This window comes from Bacillus rossius, chromosome 16 (assembly GCF_032445375.1).
Source record: "Bacillus rossius redtenbacheri isolate Brsri chromosome 16, Brsri_v3, whole genome shotgun sequence".
Lineage (NCBI taxonomy): Eukaryota > Metazoa > Arthropoda > Insecta > Phasmatodea > Bacillidae > Bacillus > Bacillus rossius.
Window position 1 is genome coordinate 3,574,312 of NC_086343.1, and position 22,424 is coordinate 3,596,735.

General features: G+C 37.4%; 1 protein-coding gene across 1 annotated transcript in view; it reads left to right on the top strand.

The window, feature by feature from the left end:
* The first annotated feature begins 2,035 nt into the window (after positions 1 to 2,035).
* The window catches only part of LOC134540444 (ankyrin repeat domain-containing protein 13D), a 28,391-nt gene continuing 8,002 nt past the window's right edge, over positions 2,036 to 22,424 (top strand). Inside the window, exons 1-10 of the mRNA XM_063383195.1 lie at positions 2,036 to 2,325; positions 8,613 to 8,748; positions 10,085 to 10,209; positions 11,137 to 11,182; positions 11,821 to 11,964; positions 16,861 to 17,041; positions 17,518 to 17,743; positions 19,178 to 19,306; positions 19,984 to 20,134; positions 21,883 to 22,044. Coding sequence (XP_063239265.1) covers positions 2,227 to 2,325; positions 8,613 to 8,748; positions 10,085 to 10,209; positions 11,137 to 11,182; positions 11,821 to 11,964; positions 16,861 to 17,041; positions 17,518 to 17,743; positions 19,178 to 19,306; positions 19,984 to 20,134; positions 21,883 to 22,044 — 1,399 coding nt within the window. The 5' untranslated portion in view covers positions 2,036 to 2,226. The remainder of the gene's footprint in view (positions 2,326 to 8,612; positions 8,749 to 10,084; positions 10,210 to 11,136; positions 11,183 to 11,820; positions 11,965 to 16,860; positions 17,042 to 17,517; positions 17,744 to 19,177; positions 19,307 to 19,983; positions 20,135 to 21,882; positions 22,045 to 22,424) is intronic.

A 22,424-nucleotide genomic window follows, 5' to 3' on the forward strand; every position in this document is an offset into this window, starting at 1 on the left:
CGGGGCACTCGTGGAGCTCGGAAACAAATGGTTTTCACAACGGATAATTAACTACTGAAAATAACGATCAATGAATACAATAGAAATGCTGGATTCCTGCGATGCAGTCTGTTCCCTACGGTGGCCCGACCTGGACTGAAGTAGGTGCACAAGACGGGAAATTACGTCGCACACAACAATCAAATTTAAAACCTCTCTCTGCTAGTCTGTAATGCTGTTTAAAAGCACATAAAATACCATAGTTACTTATGCTGACTGTCTTCCTTCGCAAAATAAACATAACAAATAAACAAATAAACACATGAACACTTTAACGTCTGATGCCAGCGGTGTTGCCGGTGGACATGTTCCGCTAGCATGACGAGGTATTGGGACCCAGGTTTTTATACTACCCAGTGAATTGCCATGTAAGCCCCGTACTTCTTCACTAAAAAAAAAATAGGGCATGCCCAGGTCAAGGGTCTTTATGCTCTAACTGGCTCCAGGAACCTTAAGTCGCAATTCCCCACTGTAGCCACAGTTGGTAGGACCGCCTTTCTTATTTCAGACTCATCAGTAGGGCTCTGTCCTCTCGGGTGCCATACACCAGTGCGTCCAGTTCCGAGCTTGTAGCATAATCTGCCATGTCCATGTAACGTGAGTCTCGGTGCTGACATATCTTTAAGTGTAATAGTGTATTTTTTGTATAACTGAGCCTGCCCAATATTATTGTCCAAACTTTTATGTGGGTCCAGCTGCCTCCCTGTGTAGTTAAGCATGGAGCACAGGAATTCTTAGGGGGTGGCATTCGCCATGTGGCTGGTGATAGTGGCGGATCGGCAGTAGGGCTCCCTGAACTGATTAAGCTGTTCAGGATGCCCGAGTTTGGAATACAGCCCAGATTATGTGACGTGTTTATTGGTAACACACCTTTACATGGTGCTATCTACGTCCTAGCCTGGTTCACTTGGATTCGGTGAATCATCTTAATGGGCGGGGCAAGCCAAGTCCATGGGACTACATGACAGGCACGGCACAAGCAAATATGGAAAGTTCACTGAGAATCAACATAGGGAACACAGACATGGCAGATGGTGCTTGACATTAAGTTCATGGAGTCACATGATAGTCGTAGTACAAACAAACTAGGAAAGTTCACCGAGAATTAAAGGCCGAAAACACGAAGAAAGATGCTTGATGGGCTGCTAATCTTAATTACATACCTACAAATTACTAAGGAAATTTTAACTCATGCCGACACTGCACGATCGGCACCGTAGAGGAACACCCGAGGCCCGTTTTAACTAATGAAATTAAGTGAACCTAAAACATTTCTTGGAGAAGGTAAGTATAAATATTTAAGTAACAGGTGGTGTCTATCATAGTCGAGAGAGGCCGGCCACGGAATAGATGAAACAGGTTTGAAAAGTCCTCCACAATTACTGCTAATCAGTGATGGCAGGAGGATGAAGGTTCCATGGTACACAGACGCGGCCAGCCTCGGCACCGGGTGAAGGTCGACTACTGACTCTACCAGGAGGCGTGCTCAGCCCGGGGTATTTTTCACACGGAAATGAAATCAGGCCAATAATTAGACGTAGTAGCATGGTGAATCAACATTACATTATTAAACTGTTATCAAATCATTATTACACGCCATTTAAGAATATTGGAAATTACATGAAGACGGAAGCATACAGCCATACCAGGTGGAGTGATACATTTTTGAGGTCGATAGTCACGCGTGCGTTTATCGATACGTCGGCGGCGCGGGCCGTTTGACAAACAACACTGCACGCACAGGTGTGTTCGTCGCACACGAACTGTTGAAGTTTTGATGTGACATTACGGCTTGTGCGTCCAGAGGGAACACCGATGATCGGCGTCAGCTTTTACACAAATATAATTTCTGAGGGGTATAATAAATTAAACTTTGTGTCTAAAATACTGTCTTAAGTATTTTTAATTAAATAATTATTTTTAATAATATAGGATTGAGCCACAACATTTATAGAGTTTTTTTAAATTGTTTACTCTATGAGTCCGCCATGTTTGTTTGAAATCTGTTTCAGAATATTGTCGTCTGCTGTCAGACATGTAATTAAATTTATCAATTATTTATAATGGTCTGTGACGTTAGAACGTTTTAAATGGGAACAGTTAAAGTTGAATGTGCACAGTGTGTTTACTTGTGACTTCTTATGCCGTTTAATATTTTTTAAACTGTGAAATTATATATGTGTCAAAATGCCGTCTGTTGATTTTATAAAAACAGAATATCCATTACACTGGTTAGTGTGGAACAATCAGTACAAAGAACTGGACAAGGAATTGTGCAAAAATGAGGTATGTCGTTGATACATTTATGGTGGTGCAATATTAAACTTTTCAAAAATATATATATACATTAAGCCTAGATTCATATAGGTGGATTCGGGCCACATTTATTTAAATTTATTTTGTTCTTTAATGTCACTAAGTCATTAGTATTTCATATCACTCTTTAAAACAAGAGGTTAGGTCAGCTACATTCATAATACAAGCACTAGAATTTTTTAAAAAAATTTTTTTACGTACTATTAATGTAACTGTTAATACCCAGAAGGACCGGTTCTTCAGTTCAAAAAAGAAACATATTGAAAATATTGATTTTGAGCACTGCAGATGCACCTTGATTTTTCCCGATAAGGACGTTTCCAAATCCATGCTGAATTCTGAAATACTTGCTGCCATGAACAGCAATGAAGTCCAGCAAAAATTTTTTGTAAAAGCAATTATTTATAAACTGAATAATATTTATTTGAAAATCATAAAACAGCTGCATTTATTTTTTTCTTATTTCATAACTTGCTAAATGACAAAGTTTCTGCAGACTTCAACATCATTCTCAGGTAATAATGAGTTTTCTGGAATCCAATTAGAATATATATATATAAAAATAAATACAGGAAAATATATTTCTTAAACAATTTCAAGGTATTTTTAATGTACCTTACCTAAACTAGCCAACCTTTCAATTTGTTTCTATGTCCTACCTCAACGAGCGCAAAACAAACTTAAATTTTCCGATATATATTAAACTAGGAAATCGGATATACACTAAACTGAAATTCAGAGGGCACAATGATGAAGACCCTTTGCCAAAATGTAATACAAACCACACAAATATAAAATGTCCTAATATAATTACATAATAATTCTAAACCGTAATAACGTTTCTGTAAGAAAAAAATTTGGAGCAATGATTTTTATTCCAACATGTTTTCCTATCATTCTCCAAGGGGACATTGTGATACTTGGAGTAGTTTACCATTTTACAAGTGATATGTTAGGTTAAATTCAGGGGTGAAGCCGGGGGGAGGGGGGGTTAGGGGTTCAACACCCCCCCCCCCCCCCGTAGCACCAAATCTTTAATTTATTTCTTATTCATCACTCTAACAAATTTAATATTAAAATTAATAAAATTTTTACCATTACAATATTTAAATTTTAGTACCGAAAACTGCTAAAATAGCACTATTTTACACCTTAAAATCAAAATTTTTCCGGGGGAGGACCCCCGGACCCACCGCTTTAATACGGGGGGGGGGGGGGGGGGGGGGGGGGGGCATTCTTCTTAACACCCCCCGTACACAAATCCTGGCTATGGTTGAATTAGCTTCATTAGAAATACTATGAAATAGGGTGAATAGTTGGGTAGATAGAATAGCTACATTTAAAATACAGTAAAAAAAAGGGTAAATATGTAGAGTAGCGGTATATGTGAAAAAAATGCTAAAAATCCGAAAATACTTTTATTATATGCTCTTTCACTTCCTCTTTTCATTAAAACCGGCGGAGATAAGAAATTCCAAATACTTTAGGAGATATCGAATTTTTTAATTTTGCAATATAACACCTGAACAACCATTTGAACGTCGCCATTTTTGTTATTTTGCCGTGTGTTCGTGAATGCGTAATAAATAAAATGGTCGATTAGGTCAGGTCAGGTTCGTTATTAATACTTTCAAACTAAGCGGACATAAAAAATAATGTGAATTAATTTTAATGGCTGTTTAGTTTTAAAATATTTATAATGTAACTGACCTGACCAAACAAACCGGGACAAAGGAGGAACAGTAGGAACTAAAATGGTCAATTAGGTCAGGTCAGTTACATTATGAATACTTTCAAACTAAGCGTACATTAAAAATAATATGATTTAATTTCAATGTTTCTTTAGTTTTAAAGTATTTATAATGTAACTGGCCTGACCTAACAAACCCGGACAAATTATGAACATTAACAACTAACGAAAAATTTTTTTGTTACTTATTACTTGCACAACAATATCCAAATAAAAAATAAGACTTTAAAATTAGAAATGTTAAAAACCCACCTAAGTTGGAGGCTGGTACATTTCCTTTGCCATTAGAAGGAAATGATGTAGTCGTTTACCTACGTCGCGATACCTCCGACGGAACATTAATAAATAAATAAATAATCACGTATTGGTTCATTTGAATACTGGCCAATCACGGAACTGTCACGTGACAAAATTGTCCAATAAGAAACATAATAGATACTTGTAAACCAGATATCTCCTAAAGTATTTGGAATTTCTTATCTCCGCTGGTTGATTTGAAAAGAGGAAGTGAAAGAGCATAGAATAAAAGTATTTTCGGATTTTTAGCATTTTTTTTCGCATATACCGCGACTCTACATATTTACCAAAAAAAGGATGAATGGTTGGTTAGGTTAGCAAGAGTTGTGGTAATTATGTAGTTGATCTAACCAAAACCAACTTTTCATGACATTTTACATTATTTTCAATGTAGCTAACCTAAACAAACAGACTATCCACATATATATCCTATTGTGATATTTGAGTTTTTGTTTGGCCAGCATCTGTCAACATACCAAATTAAAACAGCAAGCGTTATGTACCACAAGATCAATATACTCAGGATAATGCTCAGGATCAAGGGATGAACGTGGATACGTGATACGGAACAGTTACCATCGCTCCAAGCATGTGCTGGGAAGGTTCGTTTACAACAGGCCATGGCCAAACATGCCCCCAATATTTCCGGTCAGCGTTTAAGCCTTTTCTCCTCTGATTACCTGGTCAGTAATGTAGATCAGGAAATAAGAAAAAATAATATTTATTGAGTTCAGCACCAGCCACACAGACTTAAAGTGCAAAACAGTTTGGCATTATAAAAAAAAACAGGCAAAAAAGCAAGCAAATTTAACACAAATTATACATTAATAAATATTGTATGTACGATGGTTTGACGCGGATATAGAGGCAGTGAGTGAGCTCTCTCGTCACATTGCAACACAAATAAAGTTAACCTAAAAAAAAAAAACTCTGTCCAGATACTAGCCTGCTGGATCACTTAGCTAAGGGATCCACTAAAAGTTCATCTTGGTAAGTGCGACCGCTTCCGAATTCTCGTAAGGGATGCCGACGCATTCCAAAATGCGCCCGCTTCACTTGAGAGTTCCAGGGATGCGACACTCGCATACACTGATGCGTCCCTACGTCCATTAGCTTCGGAATCGTGTTGTGTTTTGTTTGTATTTAATATTACTTCAGATTTTCTGCATAAGATTTGTTTAAAACGTTATAAGCATAAGTGATAACTCCATTAGAGACCATTTAAGACCTCAATAAAAATATTTGGAAGACAAATTTAAACTGGGGTATTTGATGCCCATTATAAGTTTTTTTTTTTTTTTTTGAGATTCATAACAATAGTTTTATTTGGATCGCTAACATTTATAACATCCATGCTAAATTAAATTTTTTTTAAATTGGTCATTGTTATTTACTTTTAGCTGAATTTTTTTAGATATCACAACTCAAAATGGCTACGTAAACCTTAATGTGACCAACGTTCAACAGGTGGTGTTAGCCAGTGAAAAAATTTGGATACCATCCATCCCTTAGAAATGCATCCTTTACATTCAGGCTGTATTTGCTAAGGGATGTAGAGATGTGTGTGCTGTGGATGCATCCCTATGTATTCGGATACAACCAATAACTCATACTAAACATAAAAAATAATAGGTGCTATTAAAAAATGATAAGTTTGATTGGTAGTGTCTATTAGTGTATGTGTGTATGAATCTTTGATTTTTTTTTATTGCACCTATTATCTGTTAAACCTGTTAAGTTCAAACATGCTATTGGATGGATGTTGAGTCATTCGGCTGAGAAGAATAAAAAAAGTGTTGGTAATTATGTTTTGTGGGGCTGAACAGCCGGGCGGAAGGTTTCGGGAAACCTTACGTGTGCCGTCAGGTGGCAGCGGAGAAAGCTCGTTTAAGAGAAGCCATACATATAAACTAGGGAAGAGACGGAGACCATGTATATTCATCGGTTCTTGGAAAAGAACAGGAGATATTCATTATTTTTTTTAAATTGATGGCCAAATTGTCTTTGTTACACTTGCTTCTTTTGTCTTAATTCATTTAACTGCTGTAAATATTTATTTTGTATTTTTTGTTTTACCTTCAGTAAATTTGACAAATTATCGGTGCCAGTAATGACCTCTTTGACAATACCTTAAGCCCCGTTTAATAAATAAAGTTTTCTTTTCAGGGTGTCCATATTCTGGAGAGTCAGGGAATTTACTTGAAATCCTGGGAAATTCATGGAAATTCCTCAGTGATAGTAATTTGAAGGGAAAATTAATGCTCTAGTCTGCCATAAACCAAACTTTGAAAGGATTTTTTTTTCCCAGGTGGTGTTTTAGTGCATAGTCACAAACATTCTATAAAATGATGTATCAAGGTTCGGTTTGAAATAAAGAAAATGGTGGGAGATGTTGAAGAATGTATTTTCTTAATTTTTTTTTTTTATAAAATTTTAAGATAAGTAGGCAGATAATTTTAAAACATTAATCAGGGAAATTTGTAATGTTAGTAATGGGAACTGTCAGGGAAATTTTAATACAGTTTTGTGTGAACACCTTGAAATAGGGCAAACCTGGAATTTAAGTTGCCCTGTGCCGGTGAGTTTTATCGGATTACATCATGTTCCCCCCCCCCCCCCCAACCCATCGAGTGATTAATTCTCATATCGTCTCCAATGACCAAGCCTCTACCAAATCTCAAAATTTTAGAAGCCAGGCACAAAATCTAGGAGCCGGTCTCACATTATTTTCACTTATTTAAAGATTATTCCTCACACCTCGCGCAACTGACAAACAACAGCACAGCTCCAGAGCAGTTTCGTGCCCGCCCCGCTCGTCTGTTTTCTGCTTGCACTGTCGTCTAGTCGTAAGCATGCGACGTCGCCACGTGTTTGGGGCACACTGGAGTTGCTTTTGCGGTAAGCTACTCTGTCATGGGGGGGGGGAGGGATAGATGGATTCTGTCAACCAATCCATACGAAGTACTTCATTTATCTATGAGCTCATGTTGTGCTGCGTAGATGAAATACATGACGCGCACCGGGGTTCGAATAACGTCCCGGTTTTTGGGACTCTTGTCATTTCTGTACCACAAGATTGCTAGGGTTTTCAAATCCACGGTGTAGCAATATCTTGGCATCTCGGCGGAAGTTAGTCGCCAGCGATGGCGTCCTGGTGCCTGGGATGTGTGGAGCCCGGCCGACGACCCCAGGGGCGGCTCAAGGAAGACTTTGGGAGGGGCCGTGGTGCGAAAAAAAAGTAGTGCAGTCCAGGGTGTCCACAGTTAGTACTTTCGTACTAGATCTAGTACTTTTGTAAGTTTTTTAGTGGTCCAGTACATTTACGCTCAGATCTAGTACTTTTTTCTTTAATATAATAATATTACAGTAACTCCAATATGTTTTATTATTAAGCGTAATTATTTTTAAAAACAATGGAATGTATGTGTGTGTGTGGTGTGATATTTAAGTTCGAGCATTGCAGTATCATAATAACTTCCTAAATTGTTTAAACCATAACAAATTATAATTTAGCACTTTTTTTTATTTATTTCAAATTTGGTACTTTTTTTCTTGCCTAAGTTGGTACGAAATATTTTTTTTTCCTCGTGGACACCCTGGTGCAGTCGCAAAACATGTCGTTAAAGAAGTCGCATATCGGCGTTGGAATTTTTACATATTCACCGTCTCAAATACGGAACACTAATATATTGAAGTATTCAAGTAAACGTAAATATTACCCTCCAACATTGGCGTAGCTGTGTTCATAAAGTTGGGTGGGGGGGGGGGGGGACAAATAATGATTTTGATGTCATGTAAACCCATTCCCCTCACACTCAGACGGGGGTCCGGGGGTCCTCCACCGAAATAGCGCTTTTTAAGCAGTTTTTTTGTATCTAACCATTGGATACATCGATGTTAAAATTATTATTGTTTCCTTAAGATAAAATTTGATGAGTGAAGAAATTACAAATAAAGTTGGGCAGGATAATGTTATAAAATAAAAATATCATTGTCTAGAAAGTTGGGGGGGGGGGGGGTGCAGTCCCCTCCACCCAGTCCCCTCCACCCAAAAAGTTCAGGGGGACCCGTCCCCCCTGTCCCCCCCGGTTCCTACGTCCCGGCCCTCCAAATTAATTCAAAAAACATTCCGGGCCTGTAAGCCCTCACGGCAGCTTGCAGCTTCCCGGGAGCTCTCGCCCCCTGCAGCAGTCTCCGTGGTTGCCCGCAGGCGGACAAGGAGAAGAAGGACGTGCGCGGACGCACGCCGCTCATGCTGGCCGTGACGCTCGGCCACCTGGAGTCGGCCCGCGTGCTCCTGCAGCACGCCACCAACGTCAACACGGAGAACACGGACGGCTGGACAGGTCAGCGTCGCCCGCACTATAGTCGCAGTCCAGGGCACCCGAATGTCGAGCGCTCTTGCTGCGTTGACACCACACGGCTTGCATTGGCGTAGCTGTGTTCATAAAGTTGGGGGGAGGTGGGACAAATAATGATTTTGATGTCATGTAAACCGATTCCCCTCTTACTAAGGCGGGGGGTCCGGGGGTCCTCCACCGGAAAATTTTGATTTTAAAAGTGCCAAATAGCGCTTTTTAAGCAGTTTTTGTATCTAACCATTGGATACATCGATGTTGAAATTATTATTGTTTCCTTAAGTTAAATTTGAGAGTGAAGAAATTACAAATAAAGTTGGGCAGAATAATATTATAAAATAAAAATATCACGGTCTAGAAAGTTGGGGGGAACAGTCCCCTCCACCCAAAAAGATCAGGGGGACACGTCCCCCCTGTCCCCCCGGTTCCTACGCCCCTGACTGCTTGTCAACGTGAAGTCTTATTTTGTATGCCATAGTTATTTATTATAAATAAAAAAATTTTTAATTTTAATATTACTTGAATTTTCTAAGACAATAAAACAGTGTCTATTGACAGTACGTGTCAAGTATTATTACGTTTTTTAGTCATTCCGGAAGGAAATGAAAAGAAAAAAATTAAATGCTAAAACACTGATTATTACTTCATGGGAGAAACTATTTGTAGCAGTCGATCACTGTTATTGATTAGCCGTTTCCATAAAAGTATGTGTACTTTAAGAAACAAAATTTTTCAGATAACATTTAAAAAAAAAATTAAACTATATTACAAGGTTTTTTTTTTTGAAACTTTTGTGCTCTATGGAGTACATTTGGCATCAGAGCACACCGGAACAACGGCAGCTTATAGCATAGAAGAGAGAGAAAAGGGGGGGAAGAGAGCTAGATAGATATAGATAGAGAGAGGGAATTATACAGATAGAGATATAGATAGAGAGAGATATAGATCTAGAGAAAGATTGATATAGATAGAGATAGATAGGTATAGATAGATAGAGGGAGATGGATAGAGATCAATATAGATAGAGAGAGATTGATATAGATAGAGATAGAGATAGATGTAAATAGATAGAGAGAGATAGATGTAGATAGAGAGAGAGAGATATATAGAGAGAGAGAGAGATATAGATAGAGAGAGATAGATATAGATAGAGAGAGATTGATATAGACAGAGATTGATATAGATAGATAGAGATAGATGGAGAGAGATATAGATAGAAATATAGATGGATAGATAGAGAGATGTAGATAGATAGATGGAGAGATAGATAGAGAGATATAGATAGAGGGGGACGGTGGTTCTGGCAAGTGCTGTCTGGCGGCAGTTGTGCAGGAGGCGGTGGCGACGGGGGACCCCGAGCTGCTGCAGCTGGTGCTGGAGAGGCGGGACTACCAGCGGTACACCAGTCGCATCGGCGGCATCCCGGAGCTGCTGCAGAGGCTCAAGGAGGTGACAGCCCCGTCCTCAATGCACCTGTTTCACACCGATCACTGGGGACCAGAAAAATTTGCGGGTTCAATGCTCTCTAGGATGAACTCCATAGTTCTACGTACACCCGGTCAAATGTCACCCACTCATTGGCTGCTGTCTTGTGAGACGTCCCAATGTAGCAGCCTGTGATTCGATAAAGCTTTGGTTTGGTGTTTCTAATTGGCCCAGAGTCATCCAGGTGAGTTGCGAGCCAATAGCAGAGGCAGCACTGAGGTATAACTATTTGTATTTTAGCCCATCGCAAAATGAATTCGTGAATTTTTCCGGTCTCTAGGGCTATTAAAACCGAGGTTAAAAAAATATATAGTCTAGTTTTGAGGTGTTGTATATATATGTACATAGGTCACCCTATAGATGTGGTCAGATTTTTTTAGGACAAACAATATAGCATTAATGTAATTGCGTGTTTTATGTGATTGTTTTGTACTTAATATTGGTGTTCATTGAAAACACATTCTTCTTATTGTAGCGATATTCTACTGCAGTGTTTGACGATTTAGATTGCTGCGAGCATTATGACATTTTATTTCACGCAACTACTTGGTGTTGTGTAAATTCTTACCCTTATTTACATAAAATTACATAGCAAATTTTTTTAAATCTAAAATTTTTTGATCAGGGTGAGTAGTTAAAAGTATAATATTTTAAATGCTGAAAGTATTTAGTAATTTTGAAAAGACGTAAAACACGTGAGGTTGTGTTAGTTTAAGTAAGTGTAAAATAGAAAATTTAATTATGTTCTCAAATATAAAATTAATTGTGTTTTAAAAGCAATATTTTATCGTGTAAGTAATTGTATGATTTGTTCTTGAAGTACTTTATGTTATGATTCATGGACCTTCTTTTACAATAGAGATCTAATAACTGAACCTTTGTATTTTTCAGGCACCAGATTTTTATGTTGAAATGAAGTGGGAGTTCACAAGTTGGGGTAAGTAAAGTATTTTACGTTATCACTTGATCACACTGAATGCTATTTTCATTTTTATGGCATTTAATTAAAGCTATATGTAGCAGAGAAATCTTACCGGATGGTTAGTTACTTGCTGTTTTTCTTATTCTTGTAGTTGGTTCAAATAAGCTGATGTTTTTTGCCATGGAAAAAGATAATGTAATTACAACGTAAATTACAAAGCCTCGTCATATGCGTATGATGCATTGGCAGTGAAGGCTACAGTAATGAGTTATGTATGCAGGGATATAAAATGACCCTGTTGAATTATGTAAGTAATGAATTAATTTTTATTGCTTCATAATAATAGGTTTGACCTTTTGGCTTGGTGGTCAGAGCTCCTGACTATTGGGGGAAGGTCCTGGGTGATTTTAACTTTTGGAAGATTTCTTTCCCGGGGTCTAGGACTCGTGTGTTCTGTTGTCCATTTCTTAAACTCCAGACAGCAGAAGGCAGTGGAACTCCACTGCAGTATCGTCTCGTCTAGCATGTCTTTTTAATGCTAAGGTGCTGGCGTGATGTTAAAATCACCCTTCCGGCCACAGTAGGACACTCACGTGGCACGCTTGTACTTGCCGTGCCGTCCGGTGACGCAGGCCGCGGGGGTGTTTTCACAGTTCCGCTGGTGTCGCGCATGTGCCCCAGCGACACGTACAAGGTGTACAAGCAGGGATCGAACGTGCGGATCGACACGACCCTGCTGGGCTTCGACCAGACCAGCTGGCAACGAGGCAACCGCAGCTACATCTTCAAAGGACAGAGTGAGTACCTCGACCCTCGACGGTTGCCGAATTGTGTGTTTTTGTGCTGTCTTGAGATGTTGTGCATTGTGCGGTTTGAGTATTACTTTTTTTCAGTGAGGCATTAATTGTTCCTTCTTCCAAATCGAAGAACACTTTCTTGTATATCTTGCATTGTATATTGCAGGAATGATTCCCCTAGTTTATAAGTGGCCGTATGAGAATGTGTCCACATTTAATTGCAAGATAGAAATTCTTGTTGTTTATGTACAAGTCTAGTGTGTAGATGATGTAAATTTTTACTGTGGTAGTTTTTTTTTTTAATTTAACTATTTTCATACTGTAAACACTATAATTACAGGGTAATTTTATTTCTTAGTGGCATGATCGTAGCTTTTACTGGAAAAAAAAAAAAGCCTGTGTTTATGATATTTTTATTTTATGATTTTGTAATGTATGTCAGAAAAAATAGATTATGAAATAAAATAAATATTTAAATTAAATTAGTTTATATGAAAAATTTACTAAACAAAAAAATATTAACTGTAGTACGTACAGTGCCTGTAACTCGCACTGTGTATTGTTTTGATAACTGGTGGGAAGTTTTTCACTCTTGTGCTCAGAAGAGAAGCTAATGGCCCAGTGATGAGATCATAGTCGTTACATCAATTTGTCTTTTTTTTTAATACGTATATAGCTTTGCAGTTCCAAAATAATTTGTGAAACAGACATTTCATTTGGGAAGCATTCATTTTATTCATAGTTTTACAAAATTTTATATTCTTTAGGTCAGAACCCAAGACAGGCTTTTGTTGAAATCCTTTGTTCAGGGAAGAGGACTTCGTTCTGTTTTAATTTTCTTAGCCTTTAGCAGCCAAGATTTAATACTAAATGAAGTCGAAAAAATTATTGTAAAGGCATTGACAGATGGCAGGAATTCTCGAGAAGTAAGAATAAAAACAATTAGTGGATGAACTTTTACATTGATTTTCAAACAAGTCTGTCTGTGACATACTAAACAGATTTTTCTTTTAAAGTTAGTCATTGAAGAATTGGTAACTTAAATGCAAAGGTCTCTGCCAAACTCTCTGGCCTCAAAGTAGCAAATTGTTGTGACAGTTAGTTCTCTAAATTTGTTGTCTTACTTAGATGGTTGTTCTGAATTCATAGTTATTTTGGATTCAGATGAACGCAGATGGGTGTGCTGAAATTATTTTTATTTTATTTATTTATTTATTTATTTATTTTGGAAAATGTGAACCGTTAATGTGTAGTTTTTAATTCCAACAGCCTTCTCACCACCCACAGTGATTCGCTGTCAGAGAAGCTATATTTTCAAACTTCGGGCGACGGAAACAGGTGAAATAAGAAAGATTTCCCGTATTGGACCTTCGTTCTATCTTTCAAACACTGTGTCGCTTCTCGTAAAACATTTTTTTTTGCAATTTTTTATGTTCTTGTAGATCACTGTAGACCAAAATGCAGCACTCGTTGGAATTGTGGACGCCTGCAGAGAAAACAAGACCTCGACCCAGCCGGCTTTGTAAATTTATTTTTCCATTGGCTGTCATTAAAATGTTCTGTGTCAAAATCCAGCATCGTCTAAGCCGTGATCAGTTTTTAGAGCTCAGCTTCAACCTAAGTGGAGGTTTTTTCATTTTGACGTCATTTCTTATTGTGTTGTTTACTGATGTTTCACTGCATAAGCATTGCAAAGTACTGTTTGTTGTTAATTTTTTTTGTGCCATGTGTGTTGTACAAGTTATCTGCTTCTTGCAAAAACTTGGACAAATTTTCGCAACTTAAAATTTTGCCATTACTCATTGTGTTATGATAACTAGCTAGAAGTTAATTTTCTGCACGTCAGCAGCTGGGTTAATGCATTCAACTTTACATCTGTAGTCCCATTTTTAAAATATTTCTTCACAAATATTTGGAGTTAGCAAAGAACCAAAATTTCATCTTGGTGTATGAAGCAGTTTTTTTTTGGCAAGAACATTTTGATGGCAGCGTGGGTATTACTTCCGTTAAGTTGATCACTCATTCCTGTGTGCTAGCTTTAATCTTTTATTTGCCATGTCTTGCAGTAAAACCCTTTTGAGATGTTAATTTCCTTTTACAAGAGAAAATCATCCGTACAACATAAAAGTTTAAAAATATCTTATATTTAATATTCACTTTAAAATGTGAGTTTATCCTAAAGTGGAAAGGATTGAAGTCATCAGTTTTGAAACAATTGGTCTTGACAGGGTTTTCTTTTGTTATACTTCTTTGGTAACGAAAATTCTCTTCTGCAAAAGCATTCACATCGCCTGGAAAATAATTGTGTGTGTGTAGATTTCTTCAGTGATTTCCTTTTGTTTTATTTATATCCTGTAGTGATAGTTTCAGTTTCTAGTTGTTGAAATGAGTTTTTCATGAGGTGTTTCTTTTAATCGTAATCACTAGTTTTAACGAAAGTGTTCATCTTATGTTTTACACTTATGCCGATATGTGCCATCTGCCGTGAAGCTCTGATATAGCTCCTTGTGGATTGTAAAGATTTTTGAAATTAACTTTGTGAAGCTCAACACCAGATTCTACTCATATTAGTTTACTTACTAAATCTCTCCAAAGTCACAAAACTCAACAAAAAATTCAGATAATAATATTCCGTAGGTATGTTAGTTCATTTTTAAACGTGTCGTAGCGCAAGTTTTTTAAGAGTTGATTATTTTACAGTCTTAATTTTGAAGTAAACCTTTTTAAAATTGTCATTTATTTTAATAATTTTTGATTATTATAAGGACCTAAAATGTTTTCTGAATTTTTAATTGCAGTTTTTTCATTTGTGTATAAATATTTTGGCTTTTGGCTATAGGTCACTTTTAAAACAATAAAAAAATTTATACAAAAATTACACCTCAGATTATGAGGAACATAGTGGTGTGAGTCAAGAATTTTGCAGTGTTGAAACTTTCAAGTTATTTTTTGGTATGGAAAAAACAAATATGCAAAATTTTTGACTTAACTTTCTATTGTCTGGAGCCCCTCATATGGTCTCAGCGTTCCACATTTCTGGTAGAAAAATTAGTCCCCATCGAAATAGGCTCGGAAGTTAAAATTTGTATGCTTGATTTAGTATTCTTAGTGCTAGAATATTTCAAATATTTCCATAGCCCTTACCTGTATATCAACACTTTAAAGTAGTTGAGGCAGTGGTGATTTTAGTTGGAAGTAAGTTGCAATGAAGTACTGGACATAAAATTTAAGTAATTAAGTGTTTTTATTGCACCCTTTTTTTTGAAGGTGGCGAAATGAAGTATGCATACCTGCCAACCGTTACGTTTTATGTGTAAATTTGAAGTAGTATTGTAGAGTTTTACAGTTTGACGCAAACACGTTATTTTTTACGCATCTTAAACATATCATAATCAAAGTTATATTTCTGCACTTTGTGGAAATTTCAAACTGATCAAACATTGACTGAATCTTTGCCGTGGAAATTTATGTCACTCATTGGCTGTTGCTAACCAATGAGAAATTTCGTTTACACCTACCTTATTTCCTTTAGTTGTCGATGGAGCAGTTGGCTTACCTGTAAGATTTTTGTTGGGGTATCGAGAAAATTGTGCTTTCATGATCTTCACTCAGTGACTCAAGAGTGCTGTTTTTATGTCTTTTTATTTAACAACTGGTTGAAGATGAAAATCAATGTTTTGTGGTATGTTCTGACAGTAATTTCCAAGATCACGTGTGATTAGATATTTGTCATTAGATTTAAGTTTTGTTTGAAAATTCTGATTAATTTCATAATTTTAATTGCAATTCGGAGCTTTGTTGTGTATAACTTGAATTTTGGTGTTGTGTGGTGTGGTGTATTGACCATGCTTTTCGGAGTTATCGCAATTCACCTTACAATCGTGTCACGTGTAACTAGGGGAAACTGCCAGAATGGTCACAAAAGTCGAGAAAAAGTCTAAAAATAAAACAGTAATGGTGTTGGGAGTAGAGAAAACTTTAGTTTTCAGTAGCCTTTTGCTAATTTGTATTTTTTTTTATATACCGTACTTCAGTTCATAGTCTTAACATTAATTATTAATCATGGGAGACTTTATGCTTAAATGATGTGGAAATCATCTCTGAAAATGTTTTAGCTTTCTAACATCAAAATCTGCATGTTTCAGCTAATGGCAGATGTGTTTTGTATTGAGTTTACTTGGTTGACGTAAAAATTACCCTGTTGTATAAAAATATTTTAAGAAAATTTTTTATAAAAGGCCTGGAAAAATATTGTGTGTTTGGTTCACCATGTATGTGTTTACTCTTTATAATTAATAGTTTTCATGGTGGGATTGGGCCGCTGAAGCTTGAACAAAAATGTTTTGACCAAGTCGAAGAGAATTACTTGACTCTATTTTCATTAAAAACTGTTATACTAACAAATTGAACTGTAAATATATACTTGACAACACCAGTTTAAGAGTACCTCCTTTTAATAGTCGTTTAACTTCCACTTTATGTACAGTTAACAGAAACAATGATCTTATCTTTAGGCTAATAACCAACTTTAATAAATTTGATAAAGACTTTAATTTTTTTCCTTAGTTCTTAATGATCATGTGTGTTTTAGTTCTGTGTTGTCTAGATTGTAACATTTGAATTTTGTTTTATTGTCTTTGTTATGTGTGTTTTGTTTTTATATTGTATTGTTTTGTGTTTTTCATTTTATGTTTATTATTGTGAGAGTATTTGTGTCTAATTGTGTGCCTTCCATTAAAGGCTTTGTCCTGTTAGTTGGCATGTTACAATTATAAATAAATAAATAAATAAATAAATAAATTCACTGCCGGAGGAAGCGTCGGCGGCGGCGAAGTGCCTCTTGTCTCTGGTGCGGCTGTCTCGTCTCGTGTGTGACGCGGCGACGCGTGGGCGCAGGCGAGTCCGCCGTCATGATGGAGGTGGACCACGAGACGCAGCAGGTGTACGTGGAGACGATGCGCGTCGTCTCGCCCGAGGACCTGCAGGTGCTGCAGCCCAGCGACGAGGTCGTCTCGTCGCGCCTCACCACGCCCATCGTCTCCACGTACGTCGACACGGACAAGATCAGCTTCGAGAGGTGCGTCCGTTCCCCGTCAGCTGCCTGTCTGCATCAGCAAACTTCAATATATGTAGTTTTAATGAAAATGAAAAAAAATATATATACATTACTAGGCCTGTGCGAAGCTGTACCCAATCAAATCAATCGAAACTGTTTTTAATATTTGATTTGACTACGCCAGGAAATTTGAAGCTTCAGTTGTGTTGCAAAGCTTTGCGTTCTGATGTGAAGCTTTCGCGTTTGTTGCTATGCTTCAAAATATAGGAAGCTTTAAGATTCGCTCATGAAAATATTTTTATTTGTTTAGCATATTTTTTGCTCGAATAAAGTTTGTTCCTCGGGGGGGGAAAAAAAGTGACTGTGTTTTGTTTTGTGAATGCTCAATCGAGCAAAAATGTTATGTTATGTTATGTTTAATATAAGTTTGTTTAATCACTGTACAATGTTTAGTTGTTGTTTGAATGTTTGACCGCTGGTCGTGGTGTTGGCGGCAGGAACAAGTGCGGCATGTGGGGCTGGCGCTCGGACAAGAGCGAGCAGGTGAACGGCCACGAGTGCAAGGTGTTCGGGGCGAGCAACGTGGAGCTGGTGACCAAGACGCGCACGGAGCACCTCACCGACACGGACAAGAGCCGCGCCCGCGCGCCCAGGACGCCGCTGCAGTCCTTCCTGGGCATCGCCGAGGTGGAGGAGAAGCAGGCGCTGCCCGACGGCCAGGACGTGAGCGATCTCGGGCGCCGGGGGGCGGAGCGTGCTCGGATGTATCCTGACGGGACATTAATTACTATTTATTAGGCACGACGGGAGAGGGGTGGAGCGTCGATGGGCGGCGATGTGTCCAGGGCCGTGTCAAGGGAGGGGCACCAGTGGCCAGAGGTGTAGCCAGGATTTGTTTTTGGGGGGGGTGTTTAGAAGCATGCCAAAAAAAAAAAACCCCAACCCCCCCCCCCCCCCCCCACCCGTATTAAAGCGGGGTGGTCCGGGGGTCCTCCCCCGGGGAAAATTTGGATTTTAAGGTGTAAAATAGCGCTATTTTAGCAGTTTTCGGTACTTAAATTTAAATATTGTAATGGTAAAAATTTTATTAAATTTTAAAATAAAATTTGTTTTTAGTGATGAATAAGGAATTTAAATAAAGATTTTGGTGGTGAGGGGGGGTTTGAACTCCTAACCCATGGCCCCCCCCCCCCTTCCCCGGCTACGCCCCTGACCAGGGGGTGTGTGCTCGGATGTATCCTGACGGGACAAAAATTACTATTTATCATTGAAAACTGTACGTGTAATGCAACACGTGCGGATGACATTTTTACAGTTAATGGCCACCGTGACCAGATTCCAACTGTTGGGTTTGAAAAGTTTTATATTACACAATAGGGGCTGGGCCCACGAAATTATTTGCCCCTGGACCCTTGGTTTCTCTCGGTGGGCCCGAGAATAGGGTGGGAGAAACGAGAGTGCCCTGAGAAAACCCGCCGGCCTTGGAAGCATCTGTCGTGTTTCCCCCTCGCGTAGATTCCTGATTTGACCCTGCCGGTAATCATACGCCGTGACCTTGATTTGGACCTTGGATCCCATAAAAATAATTTATTAAATCTCTTACTACCATCGCCTGCCATTCCACTTATTCTGGGGCTTCGTTGAGAAAGAGAAAGCTGGTTCCATTTGGAGCCAATTGGAACAGGCCTATGTCTTCAGGCAGACTGAAAACTAATAACTGGCTGTGATAGCAAAAACAAATTAAAAAAAAAAAAAGTGATGAAAAAGAAGACGCCTAGAAATTCTGAACATTTATACTTCAGAGATGTCAGCTGCCTCACTCTTTCATGAAACCATGTCAAAACATGTATGGTTGTCAACCAGCAACTTAGTCAAAAATAAAAATAATTTTTTTTAAACTGATATTTATTTTTGTCATAACAAGCTTGCTGATTAGCACCATGACTATTCTTTTGGAGTTGAAATGTGTATCTTAATTTATAATTAATTGATAAAGAACTGCTAAAGTAATTCAAAATCAGAAAGGCTGGACTTGAATGTAATATCAAGTTGTTAATTCGTACGGTGCTGAGATCTAGTAGTATAAATTTAATTCATGTTGTCATTACCAGATTTTTTAATTTTTTTATTTAATTTTAAAAGTCAGTTGATTTGCAGGAGGAATACTTCCACCTGGGCAACCCGTGCAACATCTCACCCGAGGAATACTTCGACGAGACTGCGGACCTCAAAGGCCGGGACATAGGGCGGCCGAAGGAAATCAACACGAAAATCCAGAAGTTTAAGGTGAGCCATCGGACTAACAAGTCTTCTGGATCCTTTGTTATTCACAAAGTATTTTCTCGAGATTGTGCAAATGTTCGGTGCCGTTCGTTATGGGTACCGTAAAAACTTAGAGCATTCATATTTGTGATTTTGGTAAAAAAAAAAAAAAAAAGAATTGGTTAGCCAGTCGTATATTACGGAACATCCGACTTAAATGAATATTCAAGTGCCCGACTAAAAAAATTATTTAGTTGTAACGGTTCGTTATATACAAAAATAAAAAGATCTTAAGCGCCAGTTGTAGGTTTTGTTTTATTTTTCAAAATAGAATGCTGCACAGACGAATCCAAACACTTTCAAAATTTTTCTCACTCATTCCATTCGTCTTGCAACGTTACATAGTTTACCTATATAAAATGATTATGCAAGTTAAAAAAAAAACTATTCTTCACTTAGAACAAAAATTGAAAGCTCCAAAAACAATTGATTGTATTTGTCGATATTTATATAAATAAAGTGAATGACTTAGAGTATAAGTCATGTGTGTTTATATTTCAAATGAACAATGAACAATTCTCATGTAATTTTCGTGAAAATTCAGTATAAAACTGTGTGAAGTTGAGTGTTAGTCAAGTTGAAGGACAGCGGAATTTGCTGGACCTTGTGTTTGTTTGCCGCGCCCGCGCCGGTGGTTCCAGGCGACTCTGTGGCTGTGCGAGAACTACCCGCTGAGCCTCCAGGAGCAGATAATGCCCATCGTGGATCTCATGGCCATCTCCAGCTCCCACTTCGCCAAGCTGAAGGACTTCATACAGATGCAGCTGCCCGCCGGCTTCCCGGTCAAGATCGGTGCGTGGTTGGCGAGCGTCCGGGCGTCGGTCTGCCGTCTTCGGTGATGACACGGCGGTCTTCCTCGGACGACTCACATTTTTTTTCCTCCTCCCATTTTCATCCTGAAATTTCGGAAAAATTTCCCCAGAAATTTCCCGGTTTTGAGGGAAAGTTTATCCTTTTTTTAACACGCTTTTATTAGCTTCACTTGTAACTAACCGTGTATTCAAATCTTGTAAGTCAATTTTTAACCTACTGTAATATTGTCGTATCGATTTGGTACTTTGCAAGTACATGTGATCCCGATGACAATACAATGATTTCTTGGCTAGATTCGATATGAACTAAAAAGTAAAATAAAAAAAGTTATATTTTAAAAAAACAGAAAACCCACTTTTAGTGTTGTATGAACTAAAAATTAAAAAAAAAAAAAAAAATCTTTCAATTTAAGTAATTTGTTCAACAGCAACAGAATTAACTACAACTCTGTATAACAAATTTTTTTAATAAGCTAAAAATAAAAAATCAAGTAATAAACAAAACTATTTTAATGGAAAAAAAGCATGGGATTCTTGACATCAGTTGTCTTAAATGTTTTATACTAATGTCTATTCGTTAGGACGGGGTCATTATGAAAATGGAAAATGAAAGAAGAGAGCACCTGACTCTTTTGTTCTTGGCATAAATGTATTACACTTATTTAATAAAATGCAAGAATACTGTCTCCAATGACCTAGCTTTAGCCGAGATGTTTAGAAAAAAAAAGAATTTTTTAACACCTTTAGTTAACTGGTTGCATTTATGGATATTGACTAATTATGTTACTATTAGACACAAATTTTGTTTGATTTTTACGTAAATTTAATTTGATTTTTAAAAACTGTGTGGTCTGTTCGTAATATAATTAGATTTTTTTTCTTAAAGACATAGTATTTAACAAATATGACTCATGCATAGTTTAAGCAAATTGTATAGTTTTGACCAATACATAATTAATTTTAACTACAAAATAATATATAATCATATCTACAACACTAAGGACATTAAAAATAAATCAGGATGCATTTGTGTGTTTGCAAAATGAACCTTGTTGATAAGAGAAGCAAAATGAAAGAAAAGAAAATTAAATTTCCATATACCTAGATTTTGATGCAAAGTCATGCTAAACAAGTTACATATTCATTTAATTAAATATTTTAAAAGAAACAATTATTTTCAATTTCAATTGCATTTTGGTTTTGTATGACATTCACTCACATTTTGATGTATGTTTGACTTTGGTATTGATATACTTTTTGGAGTTATTTCGGTTTGATCGCTATTCACAGTGAAATCTTGTGCCTAGTTAGTTAGATTGATGAAAGCTTGCTTGTGATTTGATGTAAGCTTTTGGACACACACCATTGCTAAGCACATGTATGTCTGTAGAAGAAAACTACAAAAAAACACAAAAGACAAAAACACAAATTAAGCAAAAAGATTGCTGTTGTCAACAGGATATAAACACCACATAATATTCCAAAAACAGGAATATGGTCAACAAACAAAGAAAAACAAAGAAAAATGGACTAACAGGACGAAAAAAAAACCCACAAATGATGACATTACAAAAATACCGAACCCAAAAAATTCAGCACAACAGTTGAAACGAGACAAAAACACGACAAATCGAAAAGACGAAGCAAACACAATAGTTTTCTAAAACAGAAACAGGCTATCAGGCTTGTGATAAAAGCATGTTGGATATTTTTTTTTTTGTTTTCCAGAGATACCTTTGTTTCACGTGTTGAACGCGAGGATCACGTTCGGGAACATATTCGGGTTGGATGAGGAGATCCCGGGCGTGACGAGGATACACGAGGACGAGAGAGTGTCCTGCGTGCTGGAAGACTCCTGCTTCGCCCCGCCTGCCGCTTACACCAACCTCGGTAACGCATCGTCGCAAAGTCCGTAACCGTGGCGTTGATTTTTTCATGAGTAGCTGCCCCTTATTTTGTAGCAGGTGCGGTTATAGGTAGGCTTCTTAACTTCTTCAGCCAAGTCGTGAAGAAATTATGAGAGTGAATTTTGTACGATGCAGCGAAGTGATCACAAGATGAAAAAAAAAAAAAAAAAATGGCATACAAATAAAAATTATATCTATATGTGCTTTTAAATATTATGCATGCCTTTGCATTTACTATTTCCTTCATTATTGGTTTGGCATCAGTGGTCTATATGTATAGTTTTACTATGAAATTTCTCTTAAAGTGATAATGTTCTTTTGTTTCTCTTTTAAATAATTCTTTTTTTAAATATATTTTTGAAA